We start from the raw sequence: 14,438 nt of genomic DNA on the forward strand, positions 1-14,438 counted from the left end.
CGCGGCGTGCGCCTGGTCCCGTGTTGTTATTATTTTTTAATTTGACCTAGAGAGAAAGAAAGTGGGAGAAAGGGAAAGTAAGAAAGCAAGCCGCCAGATCTGAGACTCAAACCACAGTCCACCATGTGGGAGTCCAGTGCCTTAACCACCATACCACCTGCTGGCCCCCCAAATTAATTTATCTAGGATATGGCGATAATGTTACTGGTCTCTGGGGCCTTGTTTGCCCAGAACCTGGCTGCCTGAGGAAAGCCTAGCTACTGGAGACTGGATTCTGCTGCTAGTCCAGCAGCTGCTGAAGTGGCTCTAGACCCAGGAGGTGGGGTGCAGCCCCCTGCAGAGGCTTCCAGAAGTCCCCCTCCCCAGGAACACCCGCCATGACTGCCGTCTCCCTCAGGGCCGGCTCCTGCTCCTCGTCCTGTGTTGCGCGATCTTCTCTGCCGCCTCTGTCCTCCTGTGCTGCTGGGCCTGCCTGCCCCTCTGCCGGGCCGCCTGCCTGGACCGCCGCCTCCCTCCAGGATCCAGGCCCACCGTGCCGGGCCCCCTGCACTTCAGTGGGTACAGCAGCGTGCCTGATGGGAAGGTGAGTTGGCCAGGCCACGTGTTGGGGCAGGTCTGACCAAGGCTGCTGGGGCACCCCAGGTCTAAGGTCAGTGAAAACTGGACTTGTACCAGGCCAGCCTGAACTCTGAGTTTGACTTCTCTGCTCATTGGTCACTTCATCTCTCTGAGCCTGATATGTACGAGGACATGGGTTTTTTATTAAGCAAACGTTCCCTGGGGACTCTCAGGACTCTCATTTGCCTGCTGGGGACAAAAATGTGGGTCAGACCGAGTGCTGCCCCTCTGAGCTCCCAGTCCAGTGGAGACAGATGTGGTCCTGGCATGGTATGGTGTAGGCACCTGGCCATCTTCGGCCAGGTAGTAGGAGACTGTACTCAGTCACTGCAGTCTACGCAGCAAGCATATGCCTGTGTGCAGTGGCTGCTGATGACAGAGAGATGGCACAGCTGAAAGTTATGTTCAACCCTGGAGCCCTGTCTCGTATGGAGGGCGTACAGGGGTGCCCAGTGGTGCCCGCCTCCCCAACTTGCTTGCTCTGCACCTCTCGCCCTGGTTTCAACGGCCCCACACACAGGGTTTCTGGTCCAGCCAGTGCCCTCCAAGGCGTCCTGTACTGGTGCTCGGTGCAGAAAGCTCCCAGACCCGAGCCTGGCAGTGCTCTGAGTGCTGGCGGAGGAGGCTGGCTCAGGAACCCTGGCTTAGAGGATGCGGATTTGGGGTCTTCGTCGTGTATTTGTCTCCTCCTCGTCTGTCAGAGAGGATCAGAGCCGTTCCACCTCTGCAGGGCTGCTGTGAAGATTAAGCAGGTGATTGGAGACTGTGTACCGGACAAGGGCTGGGTAGATATTTGATGAAGAGGCAGAAACAACCAGGAGGTGCAAATCTTGTGCCCCGTGACAGCGGCCGGGGGGACGAGCGTCCGGCAGGCTGAGTGGACGCCATCCCATGGATTGTGGTGGCAGTCACGCTCATTGTAGACACTCAGCCTCACGGACATCGATCCTCTGGCTTTTTCCCCTAAGAGAAGCAGGAAGTGCAGAACGTCAAAAGGACCGGTTTTTATGAAATAAGAATTAATAAAACATTTTAAAGACCTGTGAGTGACAAGCAGACTACCTCCTGGGGCCAGAGGTAGCCTTGAATCAGGACAGAGCCCAACTGGCAGGCAGGCCTCACCCCAGGGCACAATAAGCAGTCTCATTGTTTATCAGTGGGGCGCGGAGAATGGGCCTAGAAGCCTTTACATCAGCTTCATGTCAGACATGAACTGACCCCGCATGGGTACAGCAGTGTGTCTTTTATTAACCAGAATCAATGTCCCATGGCTTACATGTCTCTGTAATCCTGAGCTCCCCCAGGCACAAAGGCATGGGTGAGGGCAAGCCTTCCCTGGAGACCCTGCCCCCTCCCCGCCAGTGAATCTTTGCAACACGTTGTTTAGTTCTGCCTCTCGGGCTAAGGAGACAGGACTAGCACCCTCACTGTGCCCTTGCTCTGGGCCAGTCTCCAGGCGTTTTATTTTTGTGTGCAATTTTGCTTTAGAGAGCATGCGTTTGCCAGAGAGAGGTGAGGAGAGGTGAGAAATCACCCCCCAGGAGGATGGCCATTCTGCAATCCCTTATCATCCATTCTCCTCTTGGGATTTTGGGCATGGACGTGTGCCCAAAAACATGATCTAGCTGTCTTAACCACCATGCCACTGGCTAGCCCTCTCCAGGCATTAAAAAAAAAAAGTTTAGGGACCAGCATTTGGCGAAATGGCTACATCGCTGGACTCCCACGTAGTCGACTGCGGTTCGCGTCCCGAACCCAGTGGCTTAAAACTCACGCCAGGCACGTGTGCATGCGTGCCCAAGATCCCGAGAGGAGAACGGAGGAGAAGGGATTGCGGCTTGGCCATCCCCCTGGGGTGGAGGGTGATTTCTGCTTTCTGTTTTGTCTCTCTCTGTCTTTCTGGCGAATGCACGTGCCCTATAGCAAAAACCTCTGAAAAAAATTTTTTTAAAAATCACCTTTATTGTATAAATTACATACAACAGAATTCTCCAATTTTAAGTATTCACTTCAGTAAGTTTTGACAAATGCACACGCTCATTTAACAGGCACACAGGGATAAAGAAGGCTTCAGTCTCGCCCGAAAGTTCTCTAATGCCCTTTGCAGCCCTCTCTAGGCTGACTTTAAGAAGGTTCGGTGGGGATTATTGTCTTTCACGTGGGAAAATGAGTATGCGTGAGATTACGGGGGCGGGGGTTTTCCCACTGTAAAGAATACCCATGGCAGCCTCCACCCCACTCCCTGGCACCCTGTCCTCGCTCTGGCAGACTGTCACCCCTGTGCACCAGCTCTTGGTTCCTCCAGGCGTTTTTCATTGAATCTTCACAACCAGGTCAAGTAGATGCCATTAATATTTGCAGCTCTGTTTTACCGACAAGGGACTCAGGGCTCAGAGAGATGAAGTGTCTTGGCTTACGAAGAGGCAGAGCCAGAGGTCCCCAAAACTGTCGCGGGCACTGAGGTTGTGGGGCCGGCAGGTGGCGTGGTGGATAAGGGCCCTGGACTCCCACATGGCTGACCATGGTTCGAGTCTTGGACCTGGTGGCTTGGTTTCTCACTCTCTCCCCGTGTCTTTCTGGCCAAATTGACAAATAAGATGAATGAATAAATTGAATAGTTCTTAAAAAAAAAAAAAAAGAAAAGAAACCTGGTGCAACATGGGTGGGGCTGGGGCAGGGGAGAGGGTGGCCTTGGAGTGGTTCCGATGAGCTGAGGTTCATGTTTACTCAGCAAACACTTGCACGACGTCCGGTCTATACCAGGCACCATTCTAAGTGTTTGGTAAATATTTGCATGTGTCACCTTAATAAGGAGCCCACGGTAGGGGACTTTTAGGGCCTAAGAAGCAGCTGCAGGGACAAGGGTCACAGACATGACTGACAAGGAAGCCTGGGCCTCTGGATGTAAAATCCTTGCTCTGCCACTTGCTATCTGGGTGATCTTGGGAAAGCCTCTGCAGCTGCCGTTCTGTGCAGTGGGTTAATACCAGTCCTTTGCTGAGCCGGTGACCAAGTGAGGTGGGTGCTATTGAAGGGGAGGGGCAAAGGCGGAGCTCTGTGCCCACGCTGCCTCCCCTCTCTCCCTCCCTCCCCCTTTAGCCGCTGGTCCGTGAGCTGTGCCGCAGCTGTGCCGTGGTGTCCAGCTCCGGCCAGATGCTGGGCTCAGGGCTAGGCGCCGAGATCGATGGTGCTGAGTGCGTGCTCCGCATGAACCAGGCACCCACCGTGGGCTTCGAGGCGGATGTGGGCCAGCGCAGCACCCTGCGCGTGATCTCACACACGAGCGTGCCGCTGCTGCTTCGCAACTACTCGCACTATTTCCAGCAGGCCCGGGACACACTGTACGTGGTGTGGGGCCAGGGCAAGCACATGGACCGGGCGCTGGGCGGTCGCACCTACCGCACGCTGCTGCAGCTCACCCGGATGTACCCGGGCCTGCAGGTGTACACCTTCACCGAGCGCATGATGACCTACTGCGACCAGATCTTCCAGGACGAGACGGGCAAGAACCGGTGAGCCTGGGGCCTGCCCACCTGCCCGAGGAGCCTCTGGTCCGTCAGAGGTCTGCCCCGGGGTCGCAATGATGGAGGGACTGTCAGACACTGAATTTTCACATGGTTTGAGTCCCAGGTGGTGAGGAGACAGGGTCTGGCCCTTGCAAGCTCAGGTTGGGGGAGCATTGGCCAGCACGGGGAGGCATTGTGTGGGGGGGTGCTGAGAGCTGCACTGCTCTCTGCTACCCAAAGGAACGGCACAGGCCTTCGGGGTGAGTTTAAGCCTCAGGTCGGCTATGTGGGAGTCCAGCGACGTAACCGTTAACGCCCTCTGCCTGTCCCTGCCCTGCCATTCTTTACCCGGCTGTCATCTTTGCAGCAGGTGTCACCCTCTGCCATCATCTTGTTTTTATGTTTTCCGCTGCCCTTTGAGAATGTCAGCACCAGGTGTGGCGGGTTAGGACCAGCACAGGGTCTGGGAGGAGCTCAGTTTGTAAGAATGAAACAGCGCTTGCCTTTCCGTAAAGGTCAAAGCAGGTGGCCCTGAGCTAGGAGGGGCTGGGCTGACAGTGCTCCCCCTTCACCATTTCAAAGACAGGTCATGAGGCTCAGAGAGATAGTAAGCAAATCTGACACCTCACAGCCGGGTCAGGGTTTGGGAAGAAGGCTGTTCCACTCCAGACAAACCCCTACATTGGTGGTGGTGGTTGTAGGACACGTCCACTTGCCAGAGAGCAACAGAGAAGGGGGGAAGAGAAATCGCCCCCCATGGATGGCCATGCTGCAATCCCTTTTCCTCCATTCTCATGGGATTTGAGGCACATACATACTCCCCCGCATGTTTTCAAGCCCCCAGGTCTGGGACCCAAACTGAGGAGTCAGCCCTATGGAACCCAGCCTAATTCCCAGGCACCTGCTGGCCCCAGACCCCTCCTATAACCAATATGCTGTGCTGCCTTCTGCTGCCCCCCACAGGACGGGTCCCTCAGATGAGGAGTGGGTGTGGCCAGAGCCCCCAAACCATAGCAAGGGGGTTTGCTCAAGGGCCGCAAACCCTGGGTCTGCTTCCAGCTTCACCTCTGCCCCCCTCTGTCCCCTCTCTAGAGGTCGTGGTGGGTGGCCCTCGGCTAGAGGGTAGCCATGCTGCTGCCCAAGGAGAGCCGAGGCCTGGGCCCTGCTCAGAATCGGGTGTCGGTGTTGGGAGGGCCCTGCTGACAGTGTCCCTCCCACCCCAGGAGGCAGTCGGGCTCCTTTCTCAGCACTGGCTGGTTCACCATGATCCTGGCCCTGGAGCTCTGTGAGGAGATCGTGGTGTACGGGATGGTCAGCGAGAGCTACTGCAGGTCAGCCCAGCCAGGCCCCGGGTGGGAGGGAAGGGGCACAGTGCTGGCCCCGCTGGGCCTCAGAGGGTTTAGGAACCGCAAGGACACAGGGGTGTGGGCTTCGTTGTGGGCAGGGAGGAGTAAGGCACAGACAGCGGTGGGCACCAGGTCCTAGGAAAGAGCTTAGCCTCTGGAACGGCCTCTGAGGCCGATCCCAGCATTCCGGTCTGGTGTCAGGCTGGTCACCCTGTCTTCCGGAGCCTCCATTTCTCATGTTAAAACAGAGAGAGGATTGCACGATCCGCAGAAGTTTGTTGAAACGTTTAGAGAGAGAATAGGGTACAAAACTGCCCACCACACGTCGGGGCCAGCCTCTGTATTTTTCACTTATATGTCATGTGAAAGTTTTTCTTTTTTTTTGGAGAGGTTTTTGCTATAGGGCGTGGTGCTCTCCAGAAAGCCAGAGACAGAGAGACAGAAAGTGAGAAATCACCCCCCAGGGGAGATGACCACGCCGCAATCCCTTCTCCTCCATTCTCCTCTCAGGATTTTGGGCACGCACGCACATGCACCCGGCGTGAGTTTAAGCCACCGGGTTCGGGACTCGAACCGTGGTTGACTACGTGGGAATCCAGCAACATAGTCATTACACTAACTGCTGGTCCCAAGGTTTTTATTTTTGATATGATCTTAACATCAGGTGCAGATAGTTATGGGTGATTTCATTCGGTTGTTATATTATTGTGTTTCAATATTAATGTAGCCAACCTGTTCAGAAAAGGCCCCATATTTTGCTCTGTTCTCTTAGAACTTGTTTTTTGAGCCTGTGGATGAAATGGCAGGAGACTGAGCGCTCCTGCCATGGCCCTGGCCAGCCTGCTGGCCTGCATGGTACCAATGGGTAGGTTGGCACGTGGGGCCAGGGGCTCTGTGCCATGGGAATGAGGGGCCCTCTCACCACAAGACCACACCAGCGGACACTTTGGAATTTTCATCTTTGGACCTCTGCTGTCTCCATTTTCCAGATGTGCTCATAGGTCATGTGTCTGGTCCTGAATTGTCAGCTTGCAAGAGGCAGAACTAGGGCTCAAACCCTGGCCTCTGGGATTTGGAGGCTGTCTGATTTCTCCTTTCCCTATATATTCTGGCCTCCCCTGGGACCAGGCATGGTTCTCTGGGCCTGTAGTGCCTGGCAAGAGCTGGTGTGGAGGGAGGGGTGGTCTGGCTTCCCAGGCCTGTCCCCACTGTCCTTGGTCCCCGCATTGCAGGGAGGAGAGCCACCCCTCGGTGCCTTACCACTACTTCGAGAAGGGCCGGCTGGACGAGTGTCAGATGTACCTGGCGCATGAGCGGGCGCCCCGCAGCGCCCACCGCTTCATCACGGAAAAGGCCGTGTTCTCCCGCTGGGCCAAGAAGAGGCCCATCGTGTTTGCCCACCCATCCTGGAGGACCGCATAGCCCCTGTCGCCTGGCTGGCCACCATGCCTTCGCCAGGCCTTCATTCTACCCCAGTGCCCCCCGTTCTACCAACACATTTAATTTATGGATCCTGCCACAGGCCAGCTGGGCCTTGGGTTCCTTCCTGCCCCACCCAGGAGACACGGTGCCATTGGGAGCCTCGTGACCTGAGGGGGACTCGGGGTGGGGGTGCCTCTACTCCTCCTCCCTGTGTCAGGGTCATCCCACTTCTGGGTCTGTTAAGTGGCCTTTTGTTCCCAGGGCCAATGGCCCCACTCACCAGCATTGTGACCTTGTGCCAGTCCTGCCCCTGCCGCCTCTGGTGCCACACTGCTCAGGCCTGTGCCCAGGCCGGAGCAGCCGGGAGCTGGGGCTCGTCCAGGGGCCTTAGAGCTGGGACAGCCCAGCTATGTCGGGAGCGTACGGGTAAACGTGTTTTCTGGACACTGTCTCTAGTGTGGTCATGTGCCTGGGCTGGGGCTGGGGCTTACTTCCTGGTCACAGTCCCATCACCTGTTCACCTGCAGACTTGAGGTGGATCCTGCTGACTACCCCTCAGCCCTCCAGCCCCAAGTTGGCTAGGCCTCAGGTGTTTAACCCACTATTCTGGGCCTCTTCCCCAGCAGGTCAGGCTCCTGGGAGATCTGGCTCCTCGGTGGTTCTGGCCCAGGAAAGTGACCCCAAACCCCCCTCTATGCTGGCCCTGTGGGGGTGAGCCAAGGCCTGGGGGAAACGGCTTGGGGTAGGAAGGAAATTCCTCAGCTTGACTTTATCTCCCTGGTGCTTGGATCAGAGTCCACCTTGCCAGTTCAATTCCCCGTGAACTTCAAGGTTGGTCTTTCTGCAAGATGGGGAGGCAGGGGCAGCCCTGGGCGGGCCCTGGGAGGGATGCTGCCCAATACTGAGTGTGGTCTGGGCTCAAGGCTCAGGCCTGAGACTCCCTCCACTGAGCTTCACTGTCCTTACCTGGAAGGGGAAACAGCCACAGCTGTTAGGGTGTGCGGCCACCCTAGGAAGGCAGCTGGTGTTCGCCCATTTTACAGATGAGCCGAGGCTGTAGCTGAAGCCAGACACGAAGGACCGGGCAGGGAGCGGGACCTGGGGCCCTCACCCTGTGCCAGCCCAAAAGACCCAAGGGGTGAGGTCTTTACCCCTTACGGCCTTCATCTGGGGTCAGGGGACCAATGGAGGACCAGGACCTCCTGTTCTGGGGTCGGGCACCCAGCATGGGTGATGGACAGTCGCCCAGGATCCGTGCTTTGCTTTAATTGCGTTTGCAAAATGCTGTGTGGACCACAGACCGTGTAGCCAGGCGTGCCAGGGGACACCGGTGACTTGGCATACTCTCCCTCCCGCCCCCGGCCTCCTCAGAGAGGCTGGGGACCTCGCCTGGGCCCACAGCACTGCCTTTGTGCCTGCCCCACCCCCAGTGCCAGACCGGCCCAGAAGGCTCTGTGAGCGTGGGAGGGCGAGGAGAGTGGAGCTGAAGCAGGGAATGGTCTGGCAGCCGACCACAGCAGCGGGCCTGGCAGTGGTGAGGGTCTCAGCGGGTGTCAGGGACAGGTAAGGATGGGGTATAGGCTGGCAGGTGGGGCAGAGGGGACTTCCAGGCTCGGGGGGAGGGCCCTGAGCTCCTGCATGGCCTCTGACCCCATTTCTGCTGTGGCGTCCTGCTGGGGCCAGTGAGTGCCCCTCTCTGGGTCTCCGTTTCCTGGGACTGTACTAGTCCAGGGAGGGTGAACTGTCCCCGGGGTAGTTGGCACTTGACACGCGGGAGCCATCCCGTTCAGTGGGTCGCCCTCCCTCGGCTGCCCTGCTCTGCCTTGGTGGTGACAGATGGGCGGGAGGTGCTCTTGCCCTGTCAGCTGCCCCCCTGCCCACGGCCTCCTGGGTGAGTGCTGGTCCTGGAAGTTTCCAGTTCAACCCCCTGGGGAGCTGCCACCTCTTCCTCCTCCATCCCCCAAGGAAACGCCAACCACTGGGCCCTTGAGCCCAGATCACAGAGGCTCCTCTGTCCTGGCTCTGCCCCTGGTGGGGTGTTTACTGCTGTGCTGGCCTTAGGTGTCTTTCTGGGGTGATGACCTGGCAGGAGTGAGCCATCAGCCACTTCCTCCAAGCAGTCAAAGGTGACCCCTGTCAGATCTGGCGGCTGCTCCCGAGTGTGCTGAGAGCTCTCCCAGCTAGGAGACGAGACCCTCCTTCGCCCTGTAGGCCCTTCAGCTGCCCGGAAGTGAGCGGGGGCCCATGGAGAAGGCTCTGGATGTGCAGCCGCTCCCTGGGCCTCTGTTCCTGGCCACATCCTGGTTCCGTTCTGTTCCGAAGGCTTGCTGGGGTCCTCCTGCTTCTTCCAGAGGGGAAGCCAGTGAGCCTCACAGCCTGGGGGTCCTGCAGGGCCTCTGCCTCGGAAAGGCCTTCAGATGGAGCGTGGAGCTCCCGCTGGAACCTCATGTACCCAGGTGAGAAAAGGAGCTCAGACCTATTGGGTCCTGGTGGACAAGGGTCTGAGGCGAGGCTGTCCTTTGTGTACCCCAGCTGCTTCTGTGGGGAAACAGGTATTTCTTCTTCCATTCTGGAGCCCTAGAGAGGCAGGAGTCTCCAGTCCTGGCTCCCAGCCTCGCTCCGCCCCGACTCAGTGGGGAATCTTGGGCGGGTGCTTCTGGCCCTGGGCCTGATTTTGGTTTCTGTGAATTGGGAGCTGAAGTGGCAGCGAGGGCGATGGGAAGGGGAACGTGGGAACACACCGAGAGGCGTACAGAGGAACGAAAATGTGGGGGATACGCAGGACCCCTACCCGTGGGGCAGGACAGGCTGGAGCAGAGGCCAGCTTCCCAGGCCATGGAGGGCCATCAGAACTGGTGAGTCACCGTCCACCAGTGCCTGGCGTGGGTGGGCCCAGCTCTCACAGCCCTGCCACCTGTGCATTTTCCAGGCCTCGGTTTCTTCCTCTGGAAATTGGGGGTAGAGTAGCCCTGTCATAGGTCACTTGAAGGACTCAGAGAGGTGTGTTTGCAAAGTGCTTGGCTCAGGAGGAAGCGTCCAGCCAACGGGAGCCACTCCTTTCCTTATCCTTGCTGCCGTTACTACTGAGGTGGTGGTCACTGCTCTCAGGGCCAGGGAGGGGAGTGAGCCTGTGCCCAGAGACGTGGCTTGGTGGGCCCGATGGGTAGCGGGGGGCTGTGGGCTCTGGGCCCTGACTTGGTCTAGACAAGGCCTGAGGCGCCCTCTCTGGATTGGGTCACTGGCCTGGGTTAGGGGAAGGTTGGGGACAGGATGTCTCCATCCCTGCACAGCCTCCCGCTGACTCGGTGGCCCTGGGCTAGGGGCTCCCTTCTCGTGACTACGTGACTACGGCAGTCAAGTTCATCAGGGCTCCCGCTGACTAGCCTGTCCAGCAGGGGCAGGGCCAGGAGCACGGGGTCCGGTGGGAATGGTGCGGATGCTCTGGAAACATGGAGGTGGGCACCAGCGCCGGCAGGAAGCCTCCCCGGCCCAGGGGGCGGAGCCTATACAGCCTGGGGCCGGCCCACATTCCCTGCTGACTTGTTTTAATTAAAAACAAAATATTATTAACTTACCAAGTTAGGACAGGCAAACAGCCTGGGACTGCAGAGCAAACCGAAGGAAACACCCACCCCTCTTGCCCCGCCCCCACTTTCCAGGGAAAGCTGCCAGTCATCCTTTGTGGATTTTTCCAGACTTCCAGCCATTTTCTGTGTGCATTTAGAAACACAATGCATACTCTTTTTTTCTTTTTTTTTTTCCCCATAGTGTGCGTGGGTTCACCAGAGAAAGAAAGACAGAGACAGAGAGAAATCAACCCTCCCACCTCCCGGGGGATGGCCGTGCCAGATCTCCTCTTCATTATTCTGTCAGGGTTCTGGATACACACAGATACATTCTTGGAGTGATACAGTGAGAAATCTCCCCCAGGAGGGACAACCACACCATAATCCCTTCTCCAGTCTCCTCTTGGACTTCTGGGCATACACGCACATGTGTCAGTGTGATTTTCAAGCTGCCGGGTCCGAGACTTGAACTGTGGTTGGCCATGTGGGAGTCCAGAGCCTTAGCCATCATGCCACCTGCTGGCCACTGCATGCCTTTTTAAAAGTCCCTCCCCCAAATTATGCGGTATATACAGTCCATTTTTAGAGATTAAAAACAAGTTCTTGGGAGACCAGCAGATGGTGTAGTAGTTATGTCTCTGGACTCCCACATGGCCGAAAGTGGTTCAAGTCTTGGACCTGGTGTCTTGACAGTCATGCCAGGCATGTATGTGTGCATGCCCAAGATCCCAGGAGGAAAATGAAGGATCCCTCTCTCTGTCTCTCTCCCTGTGCCTGCCTTCATGTGCCCTACGGCAAAAGTCTCTAAAAAAACAAAACGAGATTCCTCAAGGCCGACAGTACAATAGTTTCAGTCTCAGACCCAGTTGTTTGAAAAACATTCCCAAAATCATCAGAGGAGGGGGAAATGTAGAAAAGATTGCAGCATGACCCCATGGGAGGTGCTTTCTTGCTTTTCCTCTCTCTCTGACTTTCTCTGTTGAGCACACGAACCCTCTGGAAACAGAGAAAGAAAGCACCCTCCCACGGGGGACGACGAAATTGCAATCCCTTCTCCTTCATTTTCTTTGTGGGATCTTGGGCGCGCATGCACAAGTGCCTGGAGTGAGTTTTAAGTCACTAGGTCTGGGACTTGAACCATGATTGACTACGTGGGAAACCAGAGATGTAACCACTACACCGTCTGCTGGTCCCCTAAGTTCTTATAATTTTAAAATTGTGTCACTATTACCTTAAAATTTTGGGAAAATAGGGACCAGCAGTTGGTGTGCCAAGATCCCAAGAGGAGAATGGAGCAGAAAGGATTGTGGTGTGGCCGCCCCCTCCTGGGGGGTGATTTCTCACTTTCTGTCTCTCTGTCTCTTTCTCTTATACAGTGTAATATATTGTGTAATTTTATTTGTCTTCTCTCTTGTTTCTCTTTTTAGAACATTTTTATTCTTATGAGAGCATGAATCCCCATTTCCCAGATGACGAGACTGAGGTTCAGGAGACAAAGTGCCTTGCAGACTACCCAGAGCGGGCGTGGGGAGCCTGGGTTACAGGCTCGTTTACAGGGAGCGGCCCAAGCTGAGTGTGTGTCGGGGGGACTCTTGGAGGATTCCCCTGGGCGAGAACAAGCCAGGGCCACTGGGTGTGCCCAGCACCTGGTCCAGCACCAGGGAGCAGGCCTATTGGAGAGCAGCTTGGGTCAATCATGCCACAATCCCTTCTCCTCCTTTCAGGATCTGGGGTACGCACACTGCCCAGCATGAGTTTTCAAGCCGCCGGGTCCAGGACTCAGACCGCCCAGTCGGCCACGCGGGATCCAGCCTCCTGAAACACCGCATCACTGGCTGGCCTTTCACTCATGTCTCTATCCATGTAATTATAGCCCATTCATTTACCCTGCTCTGTAATATTCCATAGTGTGACTGCTCCCTGATTGAAGAACGTTCCATTCTCACATTGATGGATATTTGGGCTGTTTCTAGTTTTGTCCTATTTCAAGTAATGGTGCTATGAACTTCGTTGTGTGCAGCTGCAAGGACTTCTCTACAATGTACATACCCAGGTGGGAAGAACAAATGTTGTTTTACAACTTTGTTTTCCAAAGTGATTATATAAATGCAGTTCTTTAACTTATATTCTCTTTTTTTGAGAGAGATTTTTGCTATAGTGCAAGTGCACTCACCAGAGAGACAGAAAGCGAGAAATCACCTCTCAGGAGGGATGGCCATGCCACAATCCCTTCTCCATTCTCCTCTTAGGATCTTGGACACGCACACACACGGGCCCGGCATGTTTTAAGCCATCGGGCCTGGGACTTGAACCATAGTCAACTACATGGGAGTCCAGCAATGTAACCATTATGTCATCTGCTGGTCCCAAACTATTTTTGAGAGATTTTTTTCCATAGGGCTTGTGAGCTGAGCTTGCTGGCGAGACAGAGAGACAGAAAGTGAGAAATCACACCCTAGAGAAATGGCCACACGGCAGTCCCTTCTCCATTCTCTCCTCCATTCTCCTCAGGATTTGGGGCATGCCTGCACCTGCGCCCAGTGTTTCAAGCCTCCAGGTTTGGAATTCAAACTGTGGCTTGCTGCATGGTAGTTCTGCAACCTAACCGTTATACCATCTGCTGGCCCTGGTGCATTCCTCATTATAATAGCTTTATACTGCCCTCGGGCAGGCTGGGCCTTGCTTTTTTTGTTTATTATGATTGTTATTTAGGTTTTTGCCATAGAGCACATGGGGTCTCTGAAGAGAAAGAGAGAGGGAAAGTGGGGACCAGCAGTTAACGTAATGGCTATGTCGCTGGACTCCCATGTAGTCGACCGCAGTTCACATCCTGGACCCGGTGGCTTAAACTCACACCAGGCGCGTGTGCATGCGTGCCCAAGATCCCGAGGAGAAGGGATTGCGGCATGGCCATCCCCTGTGGGGGGTGATTTCTCGCTTTCTATCTTTCTGTCTCTCTCTGTCTGTCTGACGAGCGCACACGCCTGATAGCAAAAACCTCTCCAAAAAGAGAGAGAGAGAGAGAGGGAAAGTGAAAACTCACCCCTGGGAGGATAGCCATACCACAATCCCTTGTCGCCTTGAGATTTTGGATAAGCACATGCATGTGACAGTATGGTTCCTTCTCTGACTGTGGCTAACCACGTGGGAGTCCAGCACCTTGACCATCATGCTGCCTGCTGGCCCCTTGGTTTATTTAACCAGTCCCCTAGCCATGGCTACTGCTGTTTTCACTGTTACATACATCATGAATGCCTCCCTGTTATGAGAAGTAACATTCTTGGAGCCAGCAGGTGGCGCGGTGGTCAGGGTACCAGGCTCCCACACGGCGGACTGCAGTTTGAGTCCCGGACCTGGCGGCTTCCTTCTCACTTCCCTCTCTCTATGTCTCTCCTCTGGTGAACACACATGTTTTACACTAAATTTTAAAATAATAATAATCATAAAATAGAATAAATACTTTTTAAAAAAGTAACAATCTCAATCCCTGCAACACTCAGAGGTGGTTCTCCCTATTTTCCAATGGCAGGGGTAGGGAAAATACTGTTCCCAGGCCGCACGGCTAGCTGTCAGAGCTGGACTTGAACCCAAGGGGGAGCCCTGGCCCTGGTCCGCCCCGGGTGACTGCTGCAGCCGAGACTGAACAGGGAGGGGAGGCCCTGGGTGGGAGCGCCCCGGGAGAAACTCCACTGAGTCGGAGCAAGCCCCAAGTGCCGCGGAGCTACGTCCCCATCGGGCTGTGCTGACTAAGGCGAGGCAGCCGCGGGCCTGACCCACACCGCAGGCCCAGAAAGACTGCTGTTATTTTCGTTGTCATCACAGACTGCCTGGGGGGGTTAGAATTGATGCACCCACGCGGTCGCGGGACCCGGGTCGCCCGCCCCCCACCGCCCGAAGGCGGAGTCACCCGTGGCCCAAGGCTCCGCCCGCCTCCCCTGCCTGGACCGGAGCTGGAGCGGCCGCGCGTGGAGCCCGCCGAG

General features: G+C 56.0%; 2 protein-coding genes across 6 annotated transcripts in view; both read left to right on the plus strand.

Moving 5' to 3' along the window:
* Window positions 1-7,336, plus strand: part of ST6GALNAC4 (ST6 N-acetylgalactosaminide alpha-2,6-sialyltransferase 4) — a 9,926-nt gene extending 2,590 nt beyond the window's left edge. For all 3 annotated transcript variants that reach the window (XM_027774029.1, XM_006154059.1, XM_006154058.3), the window contains 4 exons: window positions 398-583; window positions 3,718-4,130; window positions 5,348-5,455; window positions 6,703-7,336. In XM_027774029.1, the coding sequence (XP_027629830.1) occupies window positions 398-583; window positions 3,718-4,130; window positions 5,348-5,455; window positions 6,703-6,892 (897 nt within the window). In that variant the 3' untranslated portion in view covers window positions 6,893-7,336. The remainder of the gene's footprint in view (window positions 1-397; window positions 584-3,717; window positions 4,131-5,347; window positions 5,456-6,702) is intronic.
* A 2,180-nt stretch (window positions 7,337-9,516) lies between these two features.
* Window positions 9,517-14,438, plus strand: part of ST6GALNAC6 (ST6 N-acetylgalactosaminide alpha-2,6-sialyltransferase 6) — a 19,891-nt gene continuing 14,969 nt past the window's right edge. The window contains exon 1 of one of the 3 annotated variants that reach the window (XR_003550305.1): window positions 9,517-9,747. Coding sequence is in view for 1 of the 3 variants with exons in the window: in XM_006154054.3 (XP_006154116.1) it covers window positions 9,658-9,747 (90 nt within the window). In the remaining 2 variants the exon portion in view is untranslated. The remainder of the gene's footprint in view (window positions 9,748-14,438) is intronic. The other 2 variants (XM_006154054.3, XM_006154053.3) reach the window with 2 other exon arrangements.

The sequence above is a fragment of the Tupaia chinensis genome, unplaced genomic scaffold, assembly GCF_000334495.1.
Source record: "Tupaia chinensis unplaced genomic scaffold, TupChi_1.0 Scaffold000394_1, whole genome shotgun sequence".
In the NCBI taxonomy this organism is placed as follows: Eukaryota; Metazoa; Chordata; class Mammalia; order Scandentia; family Tupaiidae; genus Tupaia; species Tupaia belangeri.